The sequence below is a fragment of the Canis lupus genome, chromosome 18 (genome assembly GCF_048164855.1).
Source record: "Canis lupus baileyi chromosome 18, mCanLup2.hap1, whole genome shotgun sequence".
NCBI lineage: Eukaryota > Metazoa > Chordata > Mammalia > Carnivora > Canidae > Canis > Canis lupus.
The window spans coordinates 52139300-52165102 of record NC_132855.1 but is presented as its reverse complement, the minus strand read 5'-3'; the positions used below and the strand labels follow the sequence as shown (position 1 = coordinate 52165102).

General features: G+C 37.8%; 1 protein-coding gene across 7 annotated transcripts in view; it reads left to right on the top strand.

The window, feature by feature from the left end:
• Nucleotides 1–25803, top strand: part of ZNF800 (zinc finger protein 800) — a 146682-nt gene that overhangs the window by 82718 nt on the left and 38161 nt on the right. For 2 of the 7 annotated variants that reach the window (XM_072784443.1, XM_072784447.1), the window contains exons 2-3: nucleotides 19420–19538; nucleotides 24857–24952. In XM_072784443.1, the coding sequence (XP_072640544.1) occupies nucleotides 19478–19538; nucleotides 24857–24952 (157 nt within the window). In that variant the 5' untranslated portion in view covers nucleotides 19420–19477. Of the gene's footprint in view, nucleotides 1–18260; nucleotides 18942–19172; nucleotides 19304–19419; nucleotides 19539–24856; nucleotides 24953–25803 lie in introns of those variants that run through there. The other 5 variants (XM_072784441.1, XM_072784446.1, XM_072784442.1 and 2 more) reach the window with 5 other exon arrangements.

Genomic DNA, 25803 nt, shown 5'->3' with positions numbered 1-25803 from the left:
AGCACTTCAGAATGTGGCCTTATTTGGAAATATGGTTATTGCAGATTTGATGGGTTAAGATGAAGCTATAAATGGAGTAGGGGGAACCCTTTTCCAAAATAACCAGTGTCCTTATAAAAACAAGGATATTGGGACACAGAAACACGCACATGGGGAGAGCATCATGTGAAGATTATTAGGCTTTTACAAGACAAAGAACTACCAGAAGTTAGGAGAAAGGCCTGGAACAAATCCTTTCTTTGTGCCTCCAGAGGCAGTGTGGTTTTGCTGACACCTTGATCTTGTATATGTAGCCTCCAGAACGATGAGACAATAAATGCCTGTTTTTTAATGCCATGCTGTTAATGGTACCTTGTATGGCAGGCAGCCTTAGAAAATTAATATGGTAAGCAAAAGGATTGCTGAATCTGTGTGATAAAAGGTCTTACTTCATAGAGATGCTCCATTTTATTTAGAAATTCCTGGTGCAACATGGAGAAAGAAACAGAAAGCATGTATAACTTAGGTACCCAGAGTAAACTAGCATTTCAATCAAGTATTTCTGCCCGCAAAGGACCCCAAAAATCTCAAATCATTTTATCTTAGTTAGAATCCTTAAGGAATTACAGAATCCTCTGTCTGAAAGAGATGAAGAAATCCATCCTCAGTTCTTCCCTCTGTTTATTACCAATAGGAATAGATGTATTTTTTTCCTTGGTGAATATTTCCCATGAAAAGATTCTATGATCCTTCTCGGGAATCTCTTTCATGGCCATCGTGGCTTAGATATTCCATTCCATGCAGTTTATACCTGCCTCCTCCTCAAAATAATGTGAGGCTGTTGATGACTCTTTCCTCTTTTCTGGTCCAGAATGTCATAAGCATATTGGTGGCTGGATCAATAATACAATGTTCATTAAACAGTTCACATGGATCAATGTGACTCTTGTTACTGTAATACCATGTGTTAAGTATAGGCAATGTTTTGATATTGGATCTAATTCAACTTCATTAAATCATATTTTAAAACTAAAATAAAATGGGATGATTCAGATTGAGAAAGCAAGAATAGACAAAGTCTCCATATTTTCCAGCTCATTCAGTAGCAACTGGATTCCCATTCTAAGATCTGTCTGTCTTTATTAGTTAGAAACTGTAAAGACCCAGTCCACAGCTGAGCAACTATGCTGCTTGGTGATGATCAATACATAAAATTAGAATACAAGGGAACTAGATTCTTTTTTAAAAAATATTTTATTCATTTATTCATGAGACACACACACACACACACAGAGGCAGAAACACAGGCAGAGGGAGAAGCAGGCTCCACCCAGGGAGCCCGACATGAGACTTGATCCTGGGACTCTAGGATCATGCCCTAGGCCCAAGGCAGGCGCTAAACCTCTGAACCACCCAGGGACCCTGGGAGCTAGATTCTTAAGATCATTAAGCCACTCCCCAATTGTATGTCTCTTGTCTTTGTAAATTATATATGCTGTTAATCCCTTAGATCCCAGATGACTTTTAGTGACAAAGGGTGAATATAATGATATGTCATAGCCTGGGAGAGCATGGGGAAATACCAGCCTTGTTTTCACTAGATTTCAGAGAAAACCAGAAAGGCTGTTCTGCTTTTCTTGAGTCAATACATGAACCTCTCACAGTCCATTGTCTGAACAGCAGCTGGAGTTTATAGAACCCAAACATGATTATGTTACCTTCTACTCTACTTAAAACATTCATTGTTAGCAATCATTAAAATACCACATTTTCATTTGGCCTTTAAATCATGAGTTTATCATCTTCCACAGTTGAAGCTGAGCTTTGGGTCTTATTGCCTTGGGGATGAGAAGAAAGTTACCTGACTTCTTTAATCTTGAAACCAGGCTTGGACTAGAGATGATTATCTAAATTTCTGTAGCGTATAATGAACCAGACTTGAGATCACAGAGCCAGCCATAGTGTAGAGAAGACACCTCTATGATATGACAGCCAGGCCCTGAAGCTTACTGTCCTATGGTGGATGAGGATATAGTATAGAGCAGTGGTTCTCAACCCTCTCAGATCCAATGTCCCATTTTTATAACTAATGTTTTATAATGCTTTCTTTATTATCCTGAAATGAAAGGCATAGATAATATAAATTATCTCCACATAGAATTAAAAAAAATCAATATAATAACCTAAGGCTAATATAAAGAAGAAATAAAGGGAAAGTAATTTGTTATAAAATAATAAGTCTTTCTAGCCTAGACATGCCTAGACTAGAAGACATAATGAGGGGGTCAGATGCTTGAGTCTTGTTATAATGAAAAAGTTTGAATTTAAGAGAAGTAAAAAACTCTTCTGTGTAAGAAATAAAAGAAAATGAGAGGGCAGAAGTACAAGTGGAAGTAAAAACCAGAATTAGGATACATAATATCAGATGAGACTTATTCGTATATGATAAGAGAAAGAGGGAAATAGCCATAATTGAAGTATGGATAACAGACAAGACAAATTGCAGATAGTTGAAATGGAGAAAATTAGGAAATACGATATTTGTATAAATGAGTTTGGTTCTATTTGGTATACAATGTAGAATAATTCCCTTTATTTTGACATCCAATAGGCAGTGATTGAAGTATGACACACACACAAAACATGTATCTGGTCTTAAAATCCCACTGCATCCAATCTTTGGTACATAAAATGACCTTGGATACTGTATTGTCAGACAAAGAGGAAGAAGGCAGATTGGAAAACAATACCATATCAGAAGAAGGTTGTTTGACAGGCTTCTGGAAACAGAATCAAAGTAAGATTAAAAAACAATAGATTGTTACAAATTACATTATTTTATTATGCAGTTTTCACAGCATAGATAACAGTGTGTACTACAACATTAAAATAGTTAGAAATGATGTAAAATATTTCTTTTAAAAAACCCGTATCATTAACATTCAGTGAGATCCCTGTGTTTTTAAGTTTGTTAAAAGGAGTCTCAGACTCCCTTGGATACATATCTGCATGTCACAGCAACAAATGGGAGCTGATCTGGAAGAGCATGTTGTACCAGCAATTCAAACACCGTGAGGGCACTGCTACTGTTGGTATATTCTGAAATAATGAACAAAACTTGCTAAACTTCCAAACAAAACAAGGTATAGGCAACACTCAACTTACATGGTAGATGCATGTTTTGCATTTCACTGTATATTAAAATCATGCAAAAATATCCCATGATTACAGCTGACCGTTTGTGGGTTTGAACTGTGCAGGTCTTCTTAGATGCAGATTCTTTTTTTATAAAAATACAGTCCAGTACTGTAAATGTATTTTCTTTATACTATTTTTCATTCTCTAGCTTACTTGATAGTAAGAATACGTATATAATACATATAACATATAAAATATGTGTTAAAGTACTGCTTTATGTTATATGAAAGCTTATATGTGGATTTTCAACTGCACTGAGTGTCAGTGCCTAACCCTAACCCTTGTGTTGTTCAAGGGTCAACTGTATATGTTAACTAGAATTAGATTCTAGGCTCAGATAATTATAAGCATTTTTTTTTTACCTTTATGAAAGCCTAGTGGGAAATTAAAACATGAGGCATAGTTCTCCAGAGAAGATATACAAATGGCCAATAAACACATGAAAAGATGTTCAGTATCATTAGCTATTTGAGAAATGCAAATGAAAACCACAACAAGATAGCGCTTCATACTAAAATGATTATAATAAAAAGACAGACAATAACAAGTATTAGCAAGGAGATGGAGAAATTGGAACCTTCATCCGCTGCTGTCAAGAACATAAAATAGTGCAGCTGCCATGACAAATAGTCTGTATTTCTGCAAAAAGTTAAACATAGAGTTACCATATGACCTAGCAACTACCCTTGTAGGCGTATACCCAAGAGAAATGAAAACATGGCTACACAAAAGCTTGTACACAAGCTTCTATGATACACAAAAGCTTCTATGATCCCATGAATTTTCTAGTAGCACTATTTATAAAAGTTAAAAGTAGAAACAACCTAAGTGTTCATCAGCTGATGAATGGATAAATAAAATGTGGTATATTCATACAAGGAATATTATTTGGCAATCAAAAAATTGAAGTACTGCTACATACTAGAACATGGGTGAACCTTGAAAGCATCACAAAGTGAGAGAAGTCAGACACAAAGGATCAAATATATACAGCCAGTTATACAAAATTTTCAGAATATTCAGAATCCATACAGGCAGAAAGTTGCCTTGGGATAAGAGGTTGAGGTAATATGGGGAGTCATTGCTAATGGGTACAAGGTTTCTTTGGGGGGTAATGAAATGTTCTAAGGTTGTGGTGATAGTCGTGCAACTCTGTATATGTATAACAAAAACTGAGAGTAATACTTTAAATATGTGAATTTCATAGTATGTGAGTTTTATCTCAGGAAAGCTGTTATTAAAAAACGTCAGGAGGAATGTTTCACAAGAAGGTCCTTAGCACCTTGAGACATCTGGTATCTTCTGTCCTGCTCAACTAAATGCTAGTTGCAGCTGCCAATCATTGTGACAACTAGTAATACCTCCACAGAATTCCACACACCCTCTAGAGAGAATCACTGAAGTGTGGAAGAAGTAAAAATAAAGGCTACCCTTGTTGGTAGACTAAAGGGTAAAGCAGAAACGAGGGTGTGAAGATATTTGGACAAATTCTCATCTCTTTATTCTGGGTTCCTGAAACTCTGGAGAGGAGAGGGGTCATGCTGGCCTTCTCTTGGCCTGACTCATTTGGGGCAAGTATGCTCAATAATCTGGGGGGACCAACAGGTGTGGATAGATTATTCCTCCACTCACTCTGTGGGACTCCCTGCAGGGCAGGTCAGTCCTGCCCACTTGGGGGAATGCCTACCATACTTAAAAGGGCTGTGGTGTATTCAGTCAGAGAGATTTCATTTGCATTCCTGATACTCCCTCAGTTCCCACGTGTTGGATGCTGAGTTTAGAGCTGGCAAGCCTGTTATGGATAGTGTGCCAGGAGCTAGATGAAACATGTGGCAAACATACAGCCTGATCCCAGGAGAGGCTGGGCAGGGGCTGAGGGGGCAGTCCTGGGCTCCAACTACACAAAGTAGAAGAACAGGTCAAGAAATTCATCTACTACAGATGTTAATAGTGAACACTAATAGGACATCCATATGACCCAGCAATTCTACTCCATAGTATAACCCAAGAGATATGAAAATAATATGCCAACACAAAAACTTGCATGCAGATGTTCATGGCAACATTAATCATAATAGCCCAAAAATGGAAATAACCCAAATGTTCATAAATTGATGAGTAGATAAATAAAATGTGGTATATCCATACAACAGAATATTACTTAGCAACCAAAAGAAATGAGGTGCTGATACATGCTCCGTGAGTAAATCTTGAAAACATAATGCCATGAAAGAAGCCAAACATAAAGGGCCACATATTCTATGATACCATTTATATAAATGCCCAGAATAGGCATATCCATAGAGATAGAAAGTAGATTAATGGTTGCCCTAGACTATGGGGAGCGGGGAGAGGGAATTAGATTTACTAATGGCTATAGGATTTCTTTTTGGGTAGTGTAATGTTCTGAAATTAGATAGTGTTGAGTGTACAACTCTACAAGTATCCTGAAACCCACTGGCTTGTTCACTTTAAAAGGGCGAGTTTTATTATATCAATTATAAATGTCAGTGATATCTCAATTTCCAAATAGCTGTATATGTGTATATGCACACACACCACAACATAATGACACCACATTTTGTGTGTATGTTTGAGTTTGTAATGATTAGATCTCTAACTTTGCTACACATGTGATGCTTTTTCTTTGCTCCTAAGATAAAGGACCTCTACAGATGGCTACAAATGTCTTTCCAGCCTCATTTCATACCACGTTCCCTGTGCAAAGTCCCACTAGCCGTCATTCTTCCATAAGGATTTTGCAGTTGCCAGACCATCTTTCTCCTCACTTCATCTGGATAGTTTCTTGTCACTTCCTTTGGCAAGCCTTCCCTGACCTCCCTAACAAGGTCAAATCTCACTATTAAATCTCTCATGGCCCTATATATCTTATTATATCACTTATATTATGCACATTATATTTACATCATAGTAAGTCGTTTTTGGGTTAATATCTCTCTTTTCAATTAGACTGGAAACTCCTTGAGGGCTAGTACAATCATGTCTGGTTTGTTTCCCCCCATATGCCCTGAAACAGTATCTGACACACAGTGCCTGATCTATTTATAGAGATCAATAAATATTTATTGAATGAGTTAATAGTTCCCTTTCTTTCTAGTCCCTTTTATCCCACTCCTGAGTCTACTTTTACTTCTGCCCATGTGTTCATTAAATCAAAAATGTCCATTGAGTGCCTACTATGTGCCAGACTGTATATGGTTGCCTGTGACTAATGAAATAATGATTGGCTTAATCAACTATGATTATAAAGGTAGGAGTCCATTTACCTATAAAAGATCCTGAATAGGCCTCAAAGATACAGGAATTCATCTTCTCATAACATGGTTGTGTACATGGTACCAACTGAAGGCTTTGTAGATTTTTCCTTAGGAGTTTTCAATATATTATTCTTGGTAATGTGAGTCACCTAAATCACATAGCTTAGTCTTGAATGCTTTTTCTTTTTCTTTTTTTTTTTTTGCAAGATTTATTTATTTGAGAGAGAGTGAGTGAGAGCACGAGTTGGGGGAGGGGCAGAGGGAGAAGTAGGCTCCCTGCTGAACAGGGAGCCCAATGATGCGTGGTGATCTCAGGACTCCAGGATCAAAGGCAGACGCTTAACCAACTGAGCGACCAGGTGCCCCTTGAATGATTTTTCCTTGCTCCTTACCTAATCCTACTACCAATATCCAGCTCATCTGCAGATTTAATTTTGTAGCAAATCAAACTACTAGTATGTAAGAACTAAGCCTACTATCCACAAAGATCCTATCTGAAAACTTCAAAAAGTCAGCTAATTGATTTTCATAAATGATTTTTGATTATTCAAGTAATTGTATTTTCTTAGTCATATCTTATTCTTATGCAAATTTATTTGTGTATATAAATAAATCATTGCAAAAGACATATGTATATTTGTACTAACTCCATAAATATAAGCAGTAGTGTATTTTTGGTAGAGATATGGTTTTCAAATTATGTAAATTGAATATAACTGTTGATAATCATGATTTTTCTGCTGAATGTTTAACAGAAGGAAACTTTTTTAAAAAGTTATTTTGGCATTTTTAATCAGTAAGTAAATTAATGAAAGCATATGCATGAGAACAATAGATTTCATATAATCTGTGGGGAGACAGCAGTCGTACATCTGTAAATTCCATGAAGAATCATGGAATTTGTTTTTGTTTTTGCTCATTGATAGATCTCCCAATCCCTGGTACTGTTTCTGGAATAAAGCAGGTGCTCACTAAATATCTGTTACATGAATGAATCAAAATACTCTAATTGGATAATTAATATTTTTAGAGGATAAACTGATGAAATTTTGCCTCGTCAGCAAAGATTTTAAATACATCTTTAGATGGAAGAGGAATCACATATGTTCTATATACTCATCCTTGCTGGGTGTGAGAAGCTTAGGAAGGCCAATTTCAATGCAACAGAATAAAGTGGAATGGATTGTCACAAGAGGTGGTAAATTCCCTATTACTTGGAAATGCTCAAACTTTAGCTTGGCCCTTGGCAGGAATATCGTAAAGGAGATGCAAGCTTTAGTTGGAAGGTTGGAATTTAAAAGATGACTTTGAAGTTATTTCCAACCCTGACATCGTCCAAAAATGATTGGTAAATTGAGCCAAATCTTCATGCCTCTAAACTCATACAGCTCAAAATATGGTAAATTTGAAGAAACTTTCTCATGTGAACCATGCAATAAGAAATCAGACTTGCCCCTCCTAATTCAAATTAGAATATATATTTTACTCACTGGTTTCTTTCATAAACCAAAACATAAGCCAACAGCTTGACCTATTAATGCCAATTAACTTTTTCTTTCTCTTCACAACCTCTTTATATTTTTTCTTGGATTTTTCTCCCTCTTTTAAACACAAGGATAATGTAGGAATGAACAAGTAGACTACGAAATATCTTCTGTAGATTCGTTTTTTAATTCTTAGAAGACATGAGGTCATTGTTTTAAGTGAAATCCTAAGGGACAGTTAGATGAGATACAAATGTCTCAAATGTTTTCCAAATAAAATATAGTTGACTTATTGAGCAGTCTTTGGATATTCATTTTATTAATCTAGTTGACTTGTGCATTATTTGGCATCTTTATTCACCTGACTGGGTTCCATGTTTAAAATGACCATCCTGTGACCTGAAAGACCACAATTTAAAAAAGGAGTTATTTCAATGAGATCTTTCACTTTACTGTATAACTGTTCTCAGTTTCATAAGTAATTAAGAAAAGAGAACATTAAAACGAGGGGATCTTTGAATATTCTATAGCAATTGTTCCTTTTTGAAAACAAATTTCTGAGAAATGTAGAGCAGGTTTATTCCCATAAATGAAACTGCCATTCCTGATTGTTTTGGCACACTGTCTCTTCTAGCAATTAGATGTTTAGAAAGATACTGAACTTTGACTCACTTTTTTTCAAAGGCATTTATTTGAGAAAAGAGAATGACAGATTTAGATATTTCCCCACAAAGTACCAAGAAGAAAGTGTCATTCTATGGCATTGAAAGAATATTAACTCCAGCATGTAGGTGTCATTGGATGATTTAGTACTGCCTAGCAACACAGGTCTTACCAAGAATCTTGACACTTTGGATCCTATGGTGCTTTCTCCTAAATGGAAACTACTCTGCTTGAGTTGAGGGAGTAATTTCCTGATGCTCTTTTTCAAAATTCTTACCAATCTAGCTTTTTCTTACTCCATTTATGACAATTACAACACTGAAATTGCTTTATAAACAGTCTGTTGTCACTATCTGATGACTTGAAAGTAGAAGAAACACCTAGCAAGCTTCCTGACTATATAAAATACCATCTACTTACATATACTGTAATTTTAGAGATTTCTCATATTCAAGATATACAATTTTCTTTTGAAAAAATTAGAAAGTTTGAATGGAAAAATAAATGTTGATTTAAGATAAAAAGTGATCATTTTGTAAAAATTATTTTAGAAATTATTTAAACTCTTGGACAAATATAAGTTCAGAAACCAGTCATTTACTTAAAATGTTTCATTAAGGTAATATTTTTTGTAGGTTATGGTTTGATATATATCAGTCCATGTGTTCAATTGGAATTAAGACCTGAAGGCACATGTATGGATTTTTAACTTTTGACTCAGTTTCCATAAGCTAAAAGTGTACATTTTTTCTGATACTTTGTTATAAGAGAAGATTTTGGTTTAGTAGTTCAGATCAATACATTGATGAAGTTAGAGTTACATAAACAAGTTAACTTCATTCTGTTCTTCAGTCTAACTGCAGCCTTATCAACTCAAGTCTTGCAAATAAATCCCTTTGGCCATAAGGAGGAGCAGTTGAGAGAAAGAATGAATGAAAAATTCAAGAGTCTTTTTTTTTTTTTTTTTTTTTTTTTTGAGAGAGAGAGAGAGAGAGAGAGAGAGAAAGAGCCAGCGAGTGTTGAGGGGTAGTGGAAGAGAGAATCTTAAGCAGGCTCCATGATCAGCACTGAGCCCAATGCGGGGCTCCATCTCAGGACCTTGAGATCATGACCTGAGCCAAAATCAAGAGTTGGAGGCTTAACTGAGCCACTCAAGCACCCCCTGAATGCCTTTTTAATGATATAATTTCAAATACAAAACTCTTCAATGACTACTTGTTTAAATAGAATTGCAAAACATTTATGACTTAGAGTTTAGAATGCATTACCCCGTTAATACGTTACAATAGATAATCTGTTAGCTGGCTATCCTTAAGGAATAGGTCTTGGAAACATTATAATATTTACTTGGAAGAAAACCAACATTATTCATCCTTTATAATGTTCTCTTCTCTAATTCAAGTGAGTTGAAAAACTCTTTGCGGCAAATACTCCCTTTTGCTGTCCCCAGCTGCTGTTGCGTATGGGACCTTATGATTCCATGTTTTCAATCATCTCTTCTCTGCCTGTCTTATGTGATTATTATGAAATAATATACTTCTTTTATTTTTTTATTTTTTCCTTGTTAAACATAGTATGTTAATTTTATTTGTATGTAAATACCTATTTTTACATAAAACATATCCTGAACAGTTCAGTTACTCCTTGGAAATCATACAAGCAATCAGATTCCATTCCTGTAACAGCCACTAGGGCAATGCTTTTTCTTGTTTTTCCAGTATCTGCTCTCTAGAGCTAAGTAATATACTTCTTTTACATGTCATCATTATTAGGTTGGGAATGCCTCAATAATTAGACTAGAGACTTCAAGAGGATAAGAACTTCCTAAATTATTCATGGTTGTCTTCCTAGGACCTGGTGTATACAGCACTAAGTAAATTTTTGTTGACTAAAGGTCAGAAAACTTGTCTTACTGTATGTTCTCAGTTTGGCAGGATGTTTGGAATATAATAGGTACTCAGTAAATGTTGGTTGAATGAATTTTCCAGTAATAAATTAGCACCCAGGATAATTATAAACTTTTCTTTCAACTTCCTATCATGTAAGAGTAAACCAGAAAACAGTTTCCAGTTACATAATTGATCATTAGTTTCTAATGATCAGATTAGAAATAAAGATGTAATTCAGTTAACTTTTATCCTTTTACTTTTGCTTTGATAATTTGTAAAACCTAAATAGAATTACCAAGATCAATAGTTAAAAGGAGTGTCTATAATAAGATCATTGTTTTCTCTTCACAAATTACTTATTCCTAGCATAAATAAAACTACACAGTGGAGAAACTAAACAACCACTTAAACCAGTGATGAAGATTAACATCAAACAGACATCCCATGCCTCTGGTTTTGATACCCTGAAGAAAGACACCACATTCCTTATGTTGTAGAACATTCAGAAAAATGTAAAAGCTCAATCTAATCATAACAAACCTCTGTTGACTCTTTCTCTAAAACAACTGGCCTATATTCATCAAAACATTATTGTCATGAAAGACAAAGAAAGACTGAAAAACTGTTCCAGGTTGAAGGGAAGTACAGAGATATAACTAAATGCAATATGTGGTTCTGGATTGGGTTTTATATTGGAGCCAATAAAAAATATCCATACAAGGCATTATCAGGATAACTGACACGGTTATAATAGCATAATATGTATATTATATATATATAATAATAAACTGTAGATGAAATAAAAGTACAGGGCAGCCCCGGTGGCCCAGCAGTTTAGCGCCACCTTCCGCCCGGGGTGTGATCCTGGAGACCCGGGATTGAGTCCTGCGTTGGGCTCCCTGCATGGAGCCTGCTTCTCCCTCTGCCTGTGTGTGTCTCTGCCTCTCTCTCTCTCTGTGTCTGTCATGAATAAATAAAATCTTAAAAAAAAAGTACAGTTGGCCCTTGGGCAATGCAGGAGTTAGGGCTGCTGATGGCCCTTCCACCCCACAGTTAAAAATCTACATACAATCTTGACTCCTCCAAAACTTTACTAATAGCATGTTGACTAGAAGCCTTACCAATAACATAAGCTGTCAATTAAAAACATTTTGTGTTTCATATGTATCACATACTGTATTCTTACAATAAAATAAGCTAGGGAAAAGAAAATGTTAAGAAAACCATAAGGAAGGGAAAATATATTTATAGTACTGTATTGTATTTATTGAAAAAATTCATGTATAAGTGGACCCATGTAGTTTAAACCTGTGTTGTTTCAAGGGTCAAGTGTATTTTATCAAATCATGTTTTTTTGTTTGTTTTGCTTAAGTAGGCTTTATGCCCAATGTAGAGCTCTAACTCAGGACCCCAAGATCGAAGTGCATGCTCCACCTATTGAACCAGCCAGGTGCCCCAAATCATATTTAATCAAATCAAATCAAATTTATCATGTCATATTTCCTAAATTCGGTAACTGCACTGTGGTTATATAATAATATATCCTTGCTTCTAGAGAATACACACTGAAGTAATAAGGGATGAAGGACCATGATGTATGCAATCTACTCTAAAATGGTTCAAAAATAAAAAATGTATATGGAGAGAAAACAAATACGACAAAATACTAAAAATCGGTGAATCTGGTTAAAGGGGGTATGGAAATTACTTGCAATGTGTGTTGAAATTTGAGATTTTTTTCAAAATTAAAAAAAAAATCCAAACAAAAAACTACCCCTCACAAAGTCATGAATGGTTTTACGTGATGGATGTTTAGTAGTTGCAAGTATCCAGCTGTGGTATACATTCTACAACATTGCCGACTCTATACACTAGTAGTTCTTTTAATTGTGCTTGTATGTATGATTGTTCTTTACATTGGAAATGGGTGTCCCATTAGGCCAAGGGCCTAAATAAACCAAACTCCTAAAACTTATTTTCCCCACTAAATTTTTATTATGTTTACTGCTAATTCAGTCACTCAGGCCCGTCCAGTAACTTTTAACGGTTGCCCATTATATGACAGTAGTGTGCTAGATGACGGCAAAACAGAGGAATAAGTGATGGTCTGTGTTCTTGATGAATTCTGATTGCAGAGTCAGAGATTTGATCAAAATGATGTACTATAGGAAAAGGAAGTTGGAGCAATTATTTGTTCGTGGGAACTGGTTTCATAAAAAATGACATTCGAAGTGGGTCTTCAAGGATGAGTACAAGTTTTCTAGATGGAGGGGAAAGATATTTCCAGGCATGAGGAGTAGCATGTGCAAAGGCATAAAATCTTGGAAAAGTTCAATAATTATTTCTAATTTCTGTTTCTAAGATGTAGTTCAGAGGCATTAAAACCTAGGTCAGCTACCTTAAAAACATTTTTATTGTGAAATATTATACACATTCATAAAGTGCATAAAACATAACTATCAGCTTACTGAATTATTATAAAGCAATATACATGTAATGATTGCTGAGGTCAAAATCTATAAAATAGCCAGTAATTCCCAAGTTGGTATTCCTTTATTCAGTTCCACTTGTCTTCTCCTTCTTGGAAGGGTAACCACTCTTCCATTATTCTAATAGTTGCTTTAACAAATGGATACACCCACATAACTGATACCTCTCTCTAGAATTTCCTTGTGTTCCACACTCCCTCTCCACCCAGTTTTACTTTTGCTTTAATTTTTGAAAAGGGTGAGAAATCCTTAGAGCATAAAGTTGTGACATTGTGAGAAGGCCAGATGTAATGAGTATTTATTATATACCTGTATTGTATTCCGGATCTTGTTGAGTGCTTTATTCATTAACCAATTTCTCACTATGCTGAAAATAGCATACAGCTGAGAAAACTGAGGCTCAGAAGAGGTTCTTACTTCCCTAGAGACACAAAACCCGTAAGTGATGGAGACAGGACTAACATTCAGATTTTTCCGACTCCCAAATGTATGCTGGTTTTATGCTTTTTGTTAAGATTTGATTTCTTCATGTAAAAAATTGGCAGTCAATAGGGATTTTCAATTGGGGAGTAATATTAGTTTTGGACTGTAATTCTGTTGATAGTATGGAATAATTAAGGGAGAGATGAGTGGTAGGGAGACCATAGAGGTAGTTATGGCAATAATTCAAAGATGAGGTTTTAGACTAAAGGATTGATGGTGCATATGTGGAGTGGAAACTATCTCAAACTTTCTGAAGTATAACCAATTGTTTATGGTGCTAGGGTAGACGTTGGGGATAAGTGAGATGAGAAACCTGCATATACAGGTAACTTCCATGACTTTGCATCTGTGCGAATGCTCTTCTCCATGACTCCACGGCTTCTGTGTTGAGAGCTAAATGGATAGGAACACTGTTGATTAAAATTTGAAGAAGAACAGTTTGGTAAGAAGTTCAGTTTTGGTCCTGCTAATTTTGAGATGCTTGGGGAAATGCTTGGTTTGTCTCATGGGTAGTTAAGAGTTTAGAGGCTCTAGACAGGTTTGACTTGGAGATAACATTTTAGTAATAATTAGAATATATGTAACTTGAGGCACAGGACCTGGACTCAGACAGACCTATATTTAAATCTTGGCTCAGACACTGTTTCTCTTTATGTAAAATGGGATAATATCTAACCCAGGATCTTTGTAAAAAAAAAGGTTTCAGTGAAAAACTAGAAGGCACTTAGAACATTGAGTTAAAAAAAATGACAAAATTATCATTAGCTGTTATTAGATTATAATACTTATAAACAAACTCCATTATAGCAAAAAGCATTTTTTAAAAAATGAAATTCACTTACATGCTAGCTGAAATACATTTAAACGAAAGACTTGTCAAGGATGGTTTGGTGCCCTCATGGCAGCATGGTGTATGCATTGTGTCATCTGGCCAGCAAGACCTATGTGTGCCTTAGCACCAGGAATGAAAGATACAAGTCCATGTCAGGGGTTTCCTGGTAGGCAACTTATCTCCAGGGCAGCAACCCAGGTACAACCTACTCCTTTCTCTCCTTAAAATAAACACCTTAGGGTAAGCATTATCTTCTTTTTTTCATATTATGTTACTTCCACAAACCTTAAGTGATAAATTCTATATAGTTGATAATACATCAACAGTTTAATATTTGTCCCTCTAAATAAATTTTTCCGTGACTCTTTCTAAACTCTCAGTTTCTATTTTGGCCCATAATTTGATTTTGTACATAATTATGAATTTAAAATGTCACATCATTATCAAAGTTAGCAAAATTTGGACCAGAGTAAAGGTTCTATAGGAACCATAATTACTTCTACTTCGTGTTAGGTTTTTATACTGTGTTTTAGTGAGAGATGTGTTTAGAAAAGCAACAAAATGATGAGAAAAAGAAATCCACTTAGAAAAGTTAAGGAATCTTCAAAGTTTATCTACACAAAGCCACCAATTTGGCCCAATTAGTCAAAGAATAGGTTTGATTAGTGGCTCGTTTTGCTGTTCTTAAAGGAATCATACAGCATTAAAAAAAATTTTCAGCTTTAGTATCATTTTTGAAATAACTAATGTGAAAGATCATCAAAATAATTCTTCCCATTCCTATTATGCATGTCCCTTTGAAACAGGACTTTGTTCTTCTCATCCGGGAGGGGAATCTGTTTTCCTAATTCCTGAATCTGTGCTGGCCTTTTGACCTACTTTGACTAACAATGTATGTGGTAGAAGTGATGTCATGTAACTTGTGCTTCAAGAGGTCTTACAGCTTCCTGTTTGTACCTGTCTGGCATGCTGCCTGGATGTGAAGCCCAGGTTAATCTTGAGGAAGGAAGGCTATGAGATAGAACTAGCCAATAGTCAACACTAACAACCAACCAGTCATGAAGGTGCCCAGTTAAGATGCCAAATAACTATATGCATGATTCCAGACAAGGCCAGTCTAAATCACTGATCTATAGAATTGAGAGTACATAAAATGGTTTTAAAGCATCAGGTGGTCTCTTTTTTTTTTTTTTTTTTATAAATTTTTATTTGATATAGAGAGAGAGGCAGAGACACAGGCAGAGGGAGAAGCAGGCTCCATGCACTGGGAGCCCGACGTGGGATTCGATCCCGGGTCTCCAGGATCGCGCCCTGGGCCAAAGGCAGGCGCCAAACCGCTGCGCCACCCAGGGATCCCCATCAGGTGGTCTCTTGTGCAGTAATAATGTGTACGGGTGTGTGTATATTTATGGTCAAATTTTCCTGCCTTGAAGATGAGAGAATAATTTTAAACCATTGGTTTTAGGTCAGTCATTAGGACATAATTCCAGACTTAAGGATCAAAAAGTTCCTTAAAGCTGTAATAATGTGTCACCTAGGTTGCAGCAGTGAACAATGAAGACATCATTTTTCTGGGGTGATTTGTGCATGGTGTTTTTAGGAGTAGGACGGTAATTCCAGATGATGTCCAAAGTCTAAGCTCTGGTGTCCTGTCAAATTTCAATTAAACTCTTAAGATTTAGCAACTCCATTTCCACTTCATAAACTTGTACATAGCTTTTTAATACCTTTCACAAGTGACAGGATCTTTCTTTCACATATAGTGTGATCCAAAATTGCTATGGTATAATGTAGGTGACATAGTTTAGGCAGTATAGAATAATGTCCTGAGTTTCAAAGCTATACTGCTTGGTTTCAAATGCTGGCTCAGTTGCCTATCAGCTGTATGTATCAGGTAATCTTGAGTTATCTAACCTATTTTTGCCTTTGTTTCTCTACCTGTAGAATGAAAGGATTGAATTGCTGATAGGATTAAATGAGTTATTCTTGAGCTTAACACATATTACTCAATCCATGTAACAATACTAGTATCGTTATAGAAAGGATTGATCTAGGTATCTGACCCAGTTGTTACTTTGTGACCTTCAGCAAATCAACTAACCTCCCTGGGTTTCAGTTTTTTTTTTTTTTTTTCATTTATAAAGTAACATTAGATAATTTCCATGTTTTTTTTATCTTTAAAATTTTATGATTTAGTATTCAGTATGTTGTACCCACAAAGACATTCCAATCTTGTCTATAATTCTTTCTTAAAAATTGTTTAAAATATTTTCCATTAGCAAGCAATTGCTAGTACCTCTAGTATCAGCCACTCTGAAATATAAAGACTGCTGCATTTACTCAGGAAGCGAACTATTTATTACTCCTATGTGGCCAGCAAACAATTATAATTCACATATCTGAAGCAATGCCTTTTCAGGTCTATGGAAACTTAGAATTGCACATTCATTTTTAAACCCGTGCTAAATGTGCTTATAAAAGTAGGAAAGGGTCCTCTGAAAATGGAAGAAAATATTTCACCTCAAATTTTTACCAAACATCTCCAATGTTAAATAAAAATTACCTGTTCCACTGTTAAGGTGACACATTCAAATTCTTTCGATATGCTTTAGCATACTGCATACAATATTACACAATTTTTATTGGCTGCATGATAAACACCATAATGTGCACGTATCATAGTTCTTTTACCTTAATTGTGGCATTAAATTAAATTAATTTATTGTGGCACTGCATCTTAGTTTGATGTTGTGTGATGCCTCTTGACAATGGGACAGAAAAATAAGGATCCAACATACCAGTACATGACTGGTGTGTAGAACGTTCAGTACCTGGAATTCCCTTTAAAAAGTGGGTCACTTGGATCACTCTTCCCTTTCTTGTTATCCCTATAATCAAGCTGCTACAACCCATATGCAGATGCTCCGTTCAGTATTTTTTATTTTTATCAACTATCAGTTTATTAATTACAGGACCTACCACAAACTTCCCTATGAATTTTCAAAACAGATTTCAGTCACTCGTTTGCTCCTCCAAAATACACACCAAGCTACTACCAAACTGCTCTTTCAGGACCCGGCAAACTTGACAGTTCACGCTACGCAACTGAGGAGGTTTCCAGTGGATCTTACAGCCCGAGAAGAGAAAACTGGGCGGATAGGCTTTTTCTCCCCTAACATTTCCTGACAGTGGACACGTCTTTGCTTGTAGAGCAAGAATTCCGTTCTGGGAGTTGCGGTGGCTCTCCTGCCCCAAGAGGCGGCCCCACGGGTTTGCGGATTGGACAGACGACCGCGATCTTCGGGGGATTTTCCAGGCGGGACGCGGGCGCCGAAGAGGAGGGAAAGTCCGGCCCACGTGACCCACCTCCTTCGCCTCCGCCTCCAGTTCCAGAAGCGAGCTCCGCAGCGATCAATCCCGATCGTCCGCCACCAGATAGTTTTCTCCCAAGAACTTGATGAAAACCCCAAAGAGCTGGGGCACACTTCGACAATCGCTGCGTCAAAACCACCACAGACCCTCCCCAATCAATCGACTCTTACCCTAGGCGTGCCGACCCCCTATGCGGAATCTCCACTACTCACGGCTCCCCCGTTTGTCAAGCCTCTTCCTACACTTCGTTCCCGTGCTTTTCCAACCCTCCCAGTTTCGGTTCCAACGGAAGGAGAAAGCAACAGTTTGGTTGCCGATGAGCCCGTCTCCCGGGCACGAACAGTCGAGGGCTTCGGCGCCCCGTCGGCCCGCGGGAGGACGCGCGAACGAGCGGCCGGCCCGAGAGACCCCGGCCGAGGCTCCCTCCCCCTGCCCGGCCGCCGCGCGTCGCCTCGCCTCGCCTCGCCTCGCCTCGCCTCGCCTCGCCTCGCCACAGGCCCGGGTGCCCGGGCGGGCGCATGCGCGCGGCGCTCCCGGGCGTGCCGGCCACACTCCCCCCACCCACTCCGAGAGCTTGTCACTTCCTGCCCTCGCCCCATCTCCGTCCGGGGTCAGTCAGTCGCTCCCTGTCGCTGCGGGAGAGTCTCTGCTTCCCCTTCCTACCCGCTCCGCGGCGGTAGCTCAGGCTCTTCGGGGAGGGGGAGACAGAGAAAGGGAGAGACTGACTTAATAAAGTTTCCTGAAACGACAACTACTACCAAAAAAGGCCCAAGGTGGGGGGAAGCCCCATTCTTCCCCGCCCCTCTCCAAAAGCCTGAGGGACCGTTGCAGGTGGAGCGGCGCTGGGGGGAGCCGGGCTCCGGCGGCAGCCGTTGCCCCGGCGAGGGGCGCCCAGGTCTTGCCGGCTCCGGTTCCAGCTCCTTCGGTGGCGGCGGCGGCTTCTGCGGGGCGGTTCCTCCTGTCAACTGCCTGCGCCCGCGCGCCGCCCGCCCGCCCAGCTCCACAGCGCGGAGGGACGCCGTGAGCCGCCGCCGCCGTCGCCGTCGCCGTCGCCTCGGGCCGCGGAGGGACGTGGTGAGCTGTGGCGCTTCCGCGTCAGCGCCGGCGGGGACTCTTTGGGAGCGCGTCGGGCCCGAACCCCGCTCCCCTTCGCGTGGTCCGCCGAGGCTGCGCCAGGTGGGGCCCGAAGCCGCCTCCCACGCCAGGCTGTGCCCGCGGCTGCCCGGCCTGCCTTCCTTCCTTCCGCCTACCCGCCGGCCCGCCCTAGGAGTTAAGTAAGTTGGGCGCACTTGGTTATGGGGACGGGGGTCCGCCGGGGAGACCCCAACGCACGTGCGCGGCGGGAGGGCACGGCGTGGGTCGGCCGCCGGCGGGAGCCGCACCTCTACCGCCCCTGTCGCCACGCCCGCCGCCCCGCGGGCCCCGGCGCCGGCCGTGGCCGCCGCGCTCCGCGCCTCCGTCTCCGCGCGCGCCCGCCGGGGCCGGCGAGGCCGCTGCCGCCCGCGCAGCCGGCCAGGCCCTCGCCTTGCGCAGCGCGCCGCAGGCTGCGTTTCCGGGTAGGGCGGTGAACCTGTGCGGGAGTTTGGGCTGGGGAAGCCTTCGTGCTTCGTTTTCCTGTTTCCAGTTCTAGAGGAAGGTACGGGTCCGTGGAGGGAAAACGGCGGGCGGGTGGAGAGAACGTATCTGGAAAACCTGGCCAGAACCCCCCCAGGAAGTTCGGGGTGAGTGACGGATTTGTACTTCTTTCAACAGCCAAGCCGCAATGAAGAGCTTCTTACAGTGAAAGGAAAGTAGGTCTCGCCCACTGAAAATGCCTTTAAGGGATAAATACTGTCAGACTGACCACCATCATCACGGATGCTGTGAACCAGGTATGTGTACGTACTCCTTTCTTCTCCACTTACTTTGCCCTCCCGTCAAAGCCACTCTGCTTTGTGTTTCCTTCCAGTTTTATTTTTCTCCTGCCCGAGAAGTCGTTTCTAAGTAAGCAGGCTATAATTTTCCCCAGCATAAAACTAGTTATGAAGCTAAAAGCTTGTACAAACAAGAGGTCTCCCCTACTTGATCCCTTAAAAGAAGTACTGCAAGTGTCACCTTAAATCTTTTCCACAAGACCAATCACTCAGTCCCTTTTCCTTCTTTCCGGGCAGCCTGCAGTTCGCAGTATACTCTCATGTCCTTTGAATATTTAAAACTGAAGACAGAAGAGGAAATAGGTGGTAGAAAACATGAAACAAAGCATGTCTTCGTGAAAGTGGATTCATTTAAACTTTTAAGAATTAAAAGTTTCTTACGCATTATTATCAGGGAATAGCGGTTAAAGCCTTAAAAAAGAGTTTAGTTTGGGCTAAAAAAAAGTTTGTTAAACTCAGCTTGTCAGAAGAATGGGTCTTGCTAACCGAAACCTTTAAAAATGTTCTTGGACGGCACATACTATATTGCAAAATAAAAAATCTGGTTATTTACGCAGAATACATAAGTATTTTTAGGAGAGTTTAGTCAGTGGAACTGTTTTCAGTTGGATTTATGAATGAAAAAGTTTTCTCGAGTCTCAAGAATATTAGGAAACTTTAATTTTATAAATGCGATAAACTAGAATAAATTAGATATTTATTCTAGATAAGTTAGATAAACTAATGAGTTTTTCTAGTTATCAGAAGTTTGATGTGTTTAGTCACAAGCATTTAGAGGTAAAACTTAAAAGGGAATCATCGAATTCATATGTAGCCACGCAAAGGCTATTCCATTTTAGTTTAAAGGCAGGTGTTTATTATTATTTTTGACCTAAAAGTTGTTAGGACTCTTTATGATTTTGTTTGTTTTTTGTTGTTGTTGTTGGAGTATTTTAACTGCTTTAATGTACTTAGTTCTGTCACAGTAGAGTTCAACTAGAGAACTTTTCTGACTAATGGGAAAAAATGGCAGTGGTAAAGAGGAAGAACTCCCATTTTCAGAAAACTTTGGTACTCATGAGAATAAAATTTGTACTATGGCCTTATCCCCCCACTGAACTTATCTCTGCTAATAAAATAGTCCTGGGATGGGATCCAGTTTCTGTTCGACTGCTCCTGACCTATCTAATTTTCAGCACCCCTTCATACTGCATATTTTTGTGTATTTTGTGTGTCATTTATATATTACAAAATATTGAATGGAGTTTGCTACTTTTGAAGTAGAAAGCCAGTGCCTTTTATACTTGTGTTCCACTGACCTGCTATTCCAGTTTTTTTTTTTTTTGAGAACATTGCAACTTTTTTAAGTTGCATTACTTAATGAAATCATTTTACTAAAACTTCTTATTTAGGAAGAAGTTTATGTGTTCATGTATTTATTTCTTTTACAAATTGTTATTGAGCACCTGTTAGGTGCTAGGCACTGTCCAAGGCAGTGGATATGTAAGTGGTGAGCAAAAGAGATAAAGTTATTCCCCCATAGAACTTTTGACTGGGAAGAAATAGATATAGACAAGTAAATAAATAAGATCATTTATGATTAGGCCTTGTTTAGTGTATTCTGATGAAGTTTCCTGGAGACTTTAATGTCTTTTTAAAGATGTTTTTCAGAGTTGAATGTTTAAATATTAGAACTTCTTTGCTTTTTTCTCCCTCAGTAACAAGAAGTCATAGAAGTTGCATTAATTTTAAAAATGAAACTTTTTTTTTTTTTTTTTTTTTTACCAGAAACTTTTTCAATATAGTTTATTTTTCAGGCTACCAGGTCAAAAGTAGTTTGTTTCTTTTTCCTTTCTTAGCAAGAATTAAACACTTTCTGAAGATTAGTTTGGTGGAAAGCTAGAAGTTTGTTAACTTCTAGGATAGTTAATTATCATTATTTCAGAGGAAGGTAAGTGCTGTGTGGGAGGATATTTCCAGTACTAGGAGGAAGATGTTATGATAGTTTTTAAAAGAGGATGCCTTCAGATGGAGGGAAGAAGATGACATGATGTTTGAGAATTTCTTTTAATGGGCAATCATCAGAGGTCTATCCTCTTTTGAATTATGAATAGTGGGCGGGTCCCTGGATGAGAGCATTGTGTTCCTGAGGAGGCCTTCATAGGATAGGTCAATTTGTAGTGAAGGGTGGTGGTATAAGCCTGTGAGTGTATGTACAGTATTTTCTGAGTTGTGTTTTAAGAATGTTGTTTACAGAAATTTTGAAACATTCAAAAGTAGATAGAATTGTGTAGGTAAGCATCATACAACTCAACACATCAATACATCCACAATCTCTTTTCATCTCTGTTCTCCCTTCTCCACTGTTCCCTTCTCCAGCCTCCAACTTCTTCCCTGCTATTATTTGTAAGTAAATCCCAGACACCATAAGCAGAAAGTTACTGTAAGGGACTTGTTTTAAGGTAGAGAGACTGTTAGAAAAGTAGGTATCTGATTCTGGGAAGTATGTTCTTGGAAGGTTGTAAAGACAGATGTTAACTTTTTAGGGTTTGGGTGTTTTGATTGGAGAGAGATGTGGCTTTTTTCCTAATGGTCATGTAAGTTGATCTTGGAAGGGATGATACGGTATATGACAGGAAACTTTGATAAAATAATACATAAAGTTTTTTTAGTGTTGAATGTTTTCAAATGAAGGATGGTAATTTTTTTTTTTTTTTTTTAACAATGAAAGCTACACAGATCTGTATACTGAGTGGACGTGTCCACGGATGACTAAGCTAGCCCTTGGATTATTTTGAATGGTGTTTTAGGATGTTGATGTGTCTCACAGCAGTTTTCTGAAGGTGATTAGGTAACAAAATTTTGCTCTAGCTTTGAATCATGTGGAAATGGAAGCTGGTGTGTTATAGAAAGTTTTTCTGGAGCGTTTTTAAATGAGGAAAGGAGACTCTAGGGACAAGTTTCCATTTTCTCTCCATATCCCTCCCTTATTCATTACCGTGTTGTTGTTTTTTTAATTTTCCCTATCTAGAATTCTTGCCACGTATACAGCCAAACGTTGCTGCTTTTTATTCTTTACAATTGTTCAGTTTCTGCCCTCTTTTTTATTATTATTTTTTATAAACAGTTGTCAGTTTCATACAAATAGTGAAAAGAGATCCATCTAACCCAAGTAAATGTTATCATCAATCAGTCTGTTTACAAACTTATGCTATTGCATCTTTAAAGGATTGAATTCTACTTCTCTTACTTAGATTTTGGAAACCGTTTTTCAGTTTTGGGTGTCAGAAGGCAATTGATTTGTACCTGATAATGATGGTGGTGGTAGTGGTGGTGATAGAACATTTATTGAACACTTACTATATCCCAGGCTCTGTTTTAACTAGTTTCTTGTGTTAGCTCATTTAATCCTCATACAACCCTGTGATTTAGGTACTTTTATTATCCCCATTTTAGAGATGAGAAAAAGTTCAGAGAGTTTAATTTGCCTTAGTTGTATCTAATAAGTGTCAGAAAAAGATTTCAGTGTAGTAAATCCAGGTCTGGAGTTTTCATATTTTTAATCACTGTACAGGAAGTGCCAATGTCAGATGTTCTCAAAATGAGTTGTGGGTGTGTGCATGTTCTTAATTCATTTAAAATACCCCTAAAGTATCTCTTAAAATTATGGAAAAGTTGTGCTTAATAAAATGATTTGGTTCTTCTTCTTCTTTTTTTTTTTTTAAGATTTTATTTATTCATGAGAGAGAGAGAGAGAGAGAGAGAGAGAGAGAGGGGCAGAGGGAGAAGCAGGCTCCATGCAGGGAGCCTGATGCAGGACTTGATCCTGGGACTCCCAGATCACACCCTGGGCTGAAGGCAGGTGCTAAACCGCTGAGCCACCCAGGGATCCCAAATGGTTTGGTTCTGAGACATTGTTCCTCCCATTTGTGTGCACTAAGCACAAGACTTAAAGCCTTGACCGGAATCTAAGGCTGTGTCTATATACATAGCAGCAGGCATTAGCCTTCTTAGTAGAAAGCTAAATGCTGTCCAAGATCAGGCCCTGAATCAGTAGCAGCATGCATTATTGAAATCATCCTTTTTATTTTCCCACAGAGTGGATGATCCTGGATTAAGATGGTAATAGTTGAGCATAGAACATTATATTAAAAAAAAGTTAATTAAAGTGGTTGGTTTTTCTCTACTATAATCATTTCTTTATTTGGTATCTGATGGAAAAACTCCGTTTTCCTTTTCAGTTACTTTATTTCATAGCATCATTATCTAATTTATTATATAATTATACTGTGAATCTAAGAGTTTTGGAAAGCAGAGCTCATATATGAAAATGAAAATTTTTATTTTTAAAGTGGAAATATTATTTTTACTTACTATAATTTTTTTTTTTTAACATGGACTTAACTTGTAAAAGCCCAGGTTCTGAAGTACTAGTGAAGTGTGAGGGAGAAAGTGAAAATCATTCCTATAAAGTCCACCTTGACGGAACCCTTGTTTTGTTGGTATCTACCAGACTACTTCTGTGTATATTAATGTCTGTACATACATACACATAAACGTTAAATTTCTTTGTATATTGAAATACATATTAATGTGAGATCATATTCTATAACCTGTTTTTGTTGCTTAATCCATTAGTGACATCCTCTGTTGTTGATACATGTAGATCTAGCTCATGCTTTCTAACAGCCATGAAGGATTCTGTTGTAGGGATATTTCGTAGTTTATTTAGTCTGGTTCCTATTGAGAGATTTTAAAGTTTTTTGAATTTTTTTCTCAATTATTTACAGTGCTGCAGAGTGGTGCAATGAACATTCTTGAATATCTGTCATCATGCACTTCATTAGTTCTTTCCTTAGACAGTGGTTTTTGAGTTTTGCTCTCATAATTGCCTCGAGAGCTGTACTAGATTGTCTACAGGGTTCTGGAATGGTTTATGAGATGTGACTAGGCCATCATTGTCCTCATTGTCCTAGAATTTTGATTAAATACAGTGGTTCCTCTTCAAGGGGAATAAAAAGGCAAACATGATGAATATGTAGTAAATAATACCAAAATAGTAAATCTTTGCGTTTGAAGCCTTAAGTAGCTTTCATTTAGCCTTGAATTGAGAATAGTTTTAGTTATTTTTTCTCTATTATTTCATTTTGCCTTACAAAGATGATGGTGAAGTATATACAAACAAGTGTGATTATCATTAACATGATTGTAGCAAACCGTTGTTTTACTTCAATAGTAAATGATTTAAATAACCCTTTTTTTGTGGGGATTGGGGTGGGTGTTTGTCTTCCATGTAGTTTATATCCTGGAACCTGGAGATGCTCCTTTGTTACAGCAACCACTACAGACATCCAAATCTGGTATTCAACAAATAATTGAGTGCTTTCGATCAGGTATGAATGTTTTAGGATATTTTTCAATCTTCACATAGTAGTTAGAAACTACCTAGCAATCCTTAGAATTAATTTTTTGAAAATTTAAAAATGTATACTTTGGTTTTATAGAATACTATTAATTGTCATATTTTTAGAAAGTGGATGAATAAATATTGACTTGATCTAGATTCTTTTTCAGTACTATATTTTATATATTAATACAGAGATAAGCTTAGTATGGTTTAAAGAAGTATATATGGTATTTTTATTGGTAATGTGCCTCTTCTTAACAATTTATTGTTATTTTTTGGCATATTCTTTGTAAATCCTCAAAGGGCAGTCGTAAATTATACTGGGTCTTTATAAGTATTGGCAGGGTAGATTATTTATTCAGAAAGTCTGAGATTGTTCTAGATTAATTACTTTATCATCTCTGTTTATGTGACTCACCTTCTTTCTCCTGCCTAACCCTGGAGTTTCAACATCTTTGATAGAGCACAAGACAGGAAAAATACTTACTCCAGCTCTGGTCTCTTTGGATACATTTGTTTGGCTTTTCTTTCTATATTAGATTATTATAATAATTGTATATATAATAAATGGATTTGTGCGGTTGCAATCCAGTGCTTTAAAGTAGGTGTTGCTTACTGCATATACATGACTGAGAACTGTTAGAACTCCTGTGTTATCAGTGAGATCTTAGGTTTTTGTGTTTCTTATGATCCACTTCACCTTTTGTTGATTTGGCTTCACTGACATTACAAACTATTGGTTAGATATAAATAAGCAGATACACATAATTGATGGGACACCTAAGTGACAGAAATTTAAAGGATTGGAGTATCTTTTATTCTAACACTCACTATTTT